Here is a 6,518-nt window from a genome sequence, read left to right as displayed (position 1 = left end):
ATATAATTTTATGGTACTACTCCAAAAAAGTGGTGTTATTAGCCATCAAACCTCAAAAATACACTCTTCCCAAAAGGTTTCCACAATTCTGGCCACTACTGTATCTCCTCCATGCCCATCATCCCCGGCACCCAGCCTATCCGACTTCTACAGATTTTTTTGAGCGATTGCAAAGAACAGGGCATGCGCAGAAGACCGTTGCTGGCCCTCAGTACTGAGCAGAGTACACAAGCGATAATTGCGTTAGAAGACGCTCTAGCCAAGAGCAGTAAACCAAGGGGCTTATCGCGTTTTGCCTCTCTAGGAAGACCGAGATTCTGTGAGGATAGGAGAGCGCGGGAACCTGAGGCGGGAGCGTCTTGCAGCTGCTCGTCTCCGCCTCAGACGCTCTGAGGCAGCGGAGCCTCAGAAACCGGGAAAGGGGCGGGGCGAAGGGGAGGAGCGGGCGGGGGAGTGCCGCCGTGACGAGGGTCGCCTCAGAGGGAGTTTTCCCCGTTCGGGCTTCGCCGAAGCGGGAGGCCGAATGGAGGCTCGAGGGTCTCCGTGGGCGGGAGCAGCAGCGGTCCCCGCGGCTCTTCAAGCGGGGAGCGGTCTCCCCGAGGGACCCCGCAGCTCCGAGGCCGAGCGCCGGTGCTTCCGCAGCTGCCGCCCCCAGGAGGACGAGGGGCCCCGGGCGCTCTGCAGCCGCCTTCACCGGCTGTGCCGCGGGTGGCTGCGGCCCGAGCGGGGCGGCAAAGCCGAGATGCTGGACCGGGTGGTGCTGGAGCAGCTGCTGGACCTGCTGCCCCCGGATCTGGCAGGCTGGCTGCGGGAGTGCGGGGCGGAGAGCTGCGACCAGGCGGTGGCCCTGGCCGAGGGCTTCCTGCTCGCCCCGCCGCCCTCCTCCGCCCCGCGGGAGCTCCCCGGAGAGGGCCTGCAGGTGAGACGACTTCATCCCGAGGGATGCATAAGGGGGGGGGGACGCTGATAGATTTAGCAGCCTCTCAGTAAGAAATCACAGATATGAAGAAGAAATCAGTGCAAGGTTTTCAGCAGCTTCTAATATTTGGGAACTCATTTTATCTTGAAGCAAATGCTTCTGTTTCCACACTGGTAAAAAAAATCCCATGGGATGTTGATGTATGTAGCAGACTTTGTAAGAAATGTCAAACATTAAGAGATTAGGGCACGCATCTGGTTAGCCCTCAGGACACAAATGGCTACAGTTCAAGGCATTCTGCTGAGAGGTGGTTTAGCATTTTTTTTTCACTGAAAGTGATAATCTTGAGGGGGGAAAGGTCTATTTACTTATTTCATCAAACAGATCTCAGGATAAAAGAGATCTCAGCTTGTGGTAAGATCAGGAGGAATGTTTTCACACTATTACCTTTGTTGTTTCCCAGGGCACTTTGATCCTATTCTGATTTGTGCTTTTGAATTGCAGAAGGCAGAATGTGTGAAGGGTGGATGTGATTTGCTTCCCAGACATTCCAGTAGAAATTCTCTGGATCGGCTCTTCTTTTCTGGATAGTCAAAATTATCTGAAAAGATTTATAACTAAAAATTAACTGTGATTGGGAATTTAATCGGAGAAATAAGTATTGAAATTGCCTTTTAATGACAATCACAGTGTTTTCAAGGGGTGCATTTTATCCCTGATGGCATCTCTGTTTTTATCCCAAAGTCTCTCCCTGAACTGCCAGGCTGGTGTTGTCCCACACTGCAAGAGGCACAGAGAAGCCTCCTATCCCTCAACAAACATCCCCAAATATAAAGCAAAGTACTCCTGAAGTAAGAGATAGAACAGGCATAACTACATCTACAAACAGGAAAAGGCCATACCTGTCAAGTGAAGAGAAGGAAATGAATACTTAATTCCTGATCGGAATAAAAAAACAAAATAAAAAAGAAGTAATGAAGTGTTTCACAAAAGTGGCTAGCGTTAATCAAGAAATAGCAGCCATCCATAGAACAGGATTTCCCAAGTTCTCTCAGTTTGATGGGTTGGGAAAGGACAAATAAATGGAAAATGTAAGGCAAGGAAAGTAACACATTTATCTTCATTTGTAAGTGGATGATAAACCAGGCTGTTCTTTTAGTTGCAGGAGCTGTTCATGGATGACATTTCAGCAGAGCTTCAGGGAAGAGGTGATCGATCCAGTCCTTCTAAAGAGGTTGATTTTTCGAGGATCCAAGTAGGACCAACTTGCCAGGTAAGCGTAAGTTTCTTGTGAGAAAATAACCCTGTGAGTCTCACTGATTCAGCCTTCAGGATTGTTCTGGGGATGCACACGAAGGACAATTCAGAAGAGTCTTGTATTAGGAAATGTAATTGATACGTTGGAATATTTTCAAAAAACTTTGGACAACCAGTTTAAAATTTCCACTTAAAAATGAATCACACGAAGGACAGATTTTCTGTATAAAAACCACTATGTCAGCGCTAATTGCTTGTAAAAATAAGGGTGTTTGTCCAACGATCTGAGATTTCCAGGCTCATTTTCAATATTTTGAAATAGGCCAGGTAAGAACTTCCTAGTAGGTTTGTCCTGTTTTCTAAGACATTCACAACCCTGAGGACTATGTGGATCTGTAGAAGCTATGCCTGTCCTATTAGAAAATGGCCATTTGGTCTCTTGCAAAGCTGTTTTCTCTTTTGGAAGTAAGAAAAAAAAAATAAGAGGACTGTCAGCGGGAGAAGATTTTCTTTCTCTTTCTAGGACTCTGTTCTCTTTGAGGAGGTAGCTGTGGACTTTACAGAAGAGGAGTGGGCATTGCTGGATTCTGGCCAAAAAGCCTTGTGCAGGGAAGTCATGCTGGAGCTTTTTAGAAATATGGTTTCTCTGGGTAAGGACCCCCTTTGTTCTGGGTTCCATTCATTGGGAAAAATGTTTTAAGTGGGAGGTAAACAGGGAAGATGTCAGCACTCAATTGCTTAAGGTGGTCCGAACTCTACTGACCACCATCTGGTCATCATCTTTTTAACCTGTCCTAATCTCAGGAAAATCAGGGTCAGAATGTTGACTGTATAGCTAATATCCAGTGGAGGAGTCATGGCCACAAAGAGCCCTGTACACTTATCTTTGATTCCCTTCAACTACCAAGGCCCCCCTAGAACACAAGCCAGCAGAGGCACTTCATGGGCAATTTTGTCCAAGGTTGTCACCATAGCCACTCTTCTAGAAAACAAGGCCTTGGCAAAAATGTTCACCATGGCTTTGGGAAAGGCCTTGGATGTTCCATGGAAATCCCTTGTGAGATTGACCTATCAGTAGCAAAATCTTAATCTGGTTCAGGGCTGGAAAATTCCTTGGATACTATTAGAGTCTATTAGATAACAATTTGCGTCCACCATCTCTTAGCTTGACACATAGCTGGTGCCAAACTTGATGATAAGATGGACATATTTTTGATTTGGGAAGGATCCCCCCCTTCACCATCATTGTAAATTCTAATGATAATTTCTATTTTTCCTTTTTTTTTACAAGCAGGTGATGGTGATGGGCTGGTGAATGAGAAAGAAAAGCAGCCAAGGCTATTGACAATGGAAAGAGAAATGTCTGCAAAGAGTCATTCCTTCTCTTTTACTTTACCTAAAATACTGTATAGGAAACACAAACCACATACCTTTGTAAAATATGAGACAGATTTCAACCTAAGCAAAAAGATGAAACTATGCATGCAGTCCAGAAAAAGCTTCAGTAGCAAAAGTAATCTTTATTGGCATCAGAGGATCCACACAGGCGAGAGACCATATAAATGCATCGAGTATGGAAACAGGTTTATTGACAATTGGAGCCTTATTTTCCATCAAAGAATACACATGGGGGAAAAACCATATAAATGCATGGAGTGTGGAAAAAGCTTTTGTTGGAACTCAGAATTTATTCGTCATAAGCGGATCCATACTGGGGAGCGACCGTATAGATGCGTAGTGTGTAGAAAAGACTTTACTCAGAAAAGACATCTTACTGTTCATGAAAGGATCCATACCGGGGAGAGACCATACAGCTGCACAGACTGTGCAAAGCAGTTTACTCAGAAAGCTCATCTCATTCATCATGAAAGAATCCATACAGGGGAGAGACCATATAAATGCACAGAGTGTGGAAAAACCTTTGCTCAAACAGCACAACTTAATGCTCATAAAAGGACCCACTTTGGGGGAAAACTATTTAAATGCTTGGAGTGTGGAAAAAGCTTTAACTGGAGCAGAGGTCTAATTCATCATGAAAGAATCCACACTGGGGAGAGACCATATAAGTGCACAGAGTGTGGAAAAAGCTTTACTCAAACAGCACATCTTAATGCTCATAAAAGGATCCATACAGGGGAGAGACTATATAAATGCCTGCAATGTGGAAAGAGCTTTTTTGACAACAGAGACCTTAGTCGACATCAAATGATTCATACAGCAGACAAACCATATAAATGCATGGAGTGTGGAAAGAGCTTTATTGACAAGGGGCGCCTCACAATGCACCAAAGAATTCACACAGGGGAAAGACCGTATACATGCATGGAGTGTGGAAAAAGCTTTTGTCGGAACTCAGAATTGATTCATCATAAGAGGATCCACACTGGGGAGAGACCATATAAATGCATGGAGTGTGGAAAGAGCTTTGCTTGGAAAGGACATCTTAGCACTCATAAAAGGATCCACACAGGGGAGAGACCATATAAATGCTTGGAGTGTGGAAAGAGTTTTGTCAGGAAAGGATGTCTTACTGGTCATGCAAGAATTCACACAGGAGATAAACCATATAAATGCACAGACTGTGGAAAGATGTTTGCTAGGACAGGTCATCTTTATTCGCACAAAAGGATCCACTCAGTGGAGAGACCATATAAATGCTTGGAGTGTGGAAAAAGTTTTAACTGGAACAGAGACCTTACTCGTCATGAAAGGATTCACACTGGGGAGAGGCCATACAAGTGCATGGAATGTGGAAAGCAATTTAATCAAACAAGTGCTCTTATTAATCATGAAAGAATCCATACAGGGGAGAGACCATATAAATGCACAGAGTGTGGAAAAAGCTTCGCTCAAAGAGGACCACTTAATTTTCATAAAAAGATCCACACGAAGGAGAAATTACATAAATGCGTGTAGTGTGCAAAAAGTTCTAACAAGACTCATGAAAGAATCCACACATGAGAAAATCCATATAATGCATGGAGTGTGGAAATAATTTTATTGGGAAAGAACATCTTAGTCATTGTGAAAGGATCCATGCAGGGAGGAAGCTTTCTAAATGGATAAATGCCTCCAGTAGAAACTCTTTTCTGACTCACCATTAGAGGATCCTTACAGGGAAGAAATGTAAATGCAGGGAGTGTGGAAAGAGCTTTACTCCAGAAAGACACCATAATTCTCATTCATAAAACAATGCACACCGAAGAAACCATATAAATCCATGGAAGGCACTTCAGAATAACCTTTCTGGTCCCAAATACTTGAATTCATTCAGAACAGTCAGGTGTTCCCTTTCCTAGTTTGACCTGCATTTTTCTTTTCCCTCCCCATGATACGGAAAGAGGGATACAAAATAGGGATTAAGCCCTTCAGTTTCCTCCCAGTTGCCCATTACCATCTCACTATCTTTTCTAGTCGGAGGACTGATGGCTTCCTTGACTTTCCTCTTAATTTACTTAAAGACTATATGATAAGGAAGTGGCACACATATATCAAATTCAGAAAGCATTTCAATCCTCAGAGTTGTATTAATTCGCACAAAATGGTGCTTGTTGTCTTTTCATTCCTCTTTAAGATTGTGGTTCTTTAAGCAGTGGTTCTCAACCTGTGAGTCGGGACCCCATTTGGGGTCGAACGACCATTTCACGAGGGTCACCAAACAACGTAGTCCGCCATTTTTTCCCCCCTTTTCCTTAGCTGTGCTAGTCCCTTTTATTCTATTGGCTTTTGAAAGCCAATAGAATAGACTCTTGAATAGGAATTGTCCAGGCTTTCTCTGCCCTGCTGAGCCCGCCAAAAGTCCCATTCTGCAAACGGTACTGCACCAGTTGAGTAGTCCTCAACTTACGACCGGTTGAGTAGTCCTCGACTTACAACCGGTTGGGGGTCGCGGCATTAAAAAGGTTGAGAACCACTGAGCTAAAGAAATCTTTGTTATAGTCTGACCAGGAGGAAGAGGAGGAGTGAGATCAGCCCCAAAAAGGCAGGCTCCAAGACAATTATTCCTCACCACTTGAGTTTCCCAGCCTATTTTCGGGAAGAAACTCCTTGTTTTGTAATCTTGGAATCTTATTAATAAACTTTTAATAATTGTAATTTGCCTGCAGTCTCCTTTCGTGTATTCTTTCTGTAACTATCTGTTAAGATTTTTAAATTTAGTGGCTGGGGCAGTGGGCCAGAACACACAGTTGTGGTTGATTCGTTGAAGAGTACTGGCTACTACATGAGGCAATCTGCACTCTAATTGGTTGCTTTAGTTGTCGAGGGGGAGTTTCCCCTTTCTCCCGGCCTTTTTCTTCTGTGTGCCCTCTGTGCTGTGTGATATACCCAATGATGCTCCTAA

General features: G+C 44.1%; 1 protein-coding gene across 2 annotated transcripts; it reads left to right on the top strand.

Moving 5' to 3' along the window:
• Window positions 1-452: 452 nt before the first annotated feature.
• LOC120317812 (zinc finger protein 345-like) lies at window positions 453-5,134 on the top strand. Of its 2 annotated transcripts, none has more exons than XM_039364707.1 (4): window positions 453-919; window positions 2,079-2,192; window positions 2,700-2,826; window positions 3,471-5,134. In XM_039364707.1, exons 1-4 carry the CDS (start codon window positions 524-526, stop codon window positions 5,090-5,092), a joined length of 2,259 nt encoding a protein of 752 aa, XP_039220641.1. In that variant the 5' UTR covers window positions 453-523; the 3' UTR covers window positions 5,093-5,134. The 2 variants fall into 2 exon arrangements, with proteins under 2 accessions (XP_039220641.1, XP_039220640.1); XM_039364706.1 differs by having other exon boundaries at window positions 3,468-5,134.
• Window positions 5,135-6,518: the final 1,384 nt, after the last annotated feature.

This window comes from Crotalus tigris, unplaced genomic scaffold (genome assembly GCF_016545835.1).
Source record: "Crotalus tigris isolate CLP2741 ecotype Arizona unplaced genomic scaffold, ASM1654583v1 scf7180000019840.826796, whole genome shotgun sequence".
NCBI lineage: Eukaryota > Metazoa > Chordata > Lepidosauria > Squamata > Viperidae > Crotalus > Crotalus tigris.
This window is presented reverse-complemented; position numbering and strand designations above follow the sequence as displayed.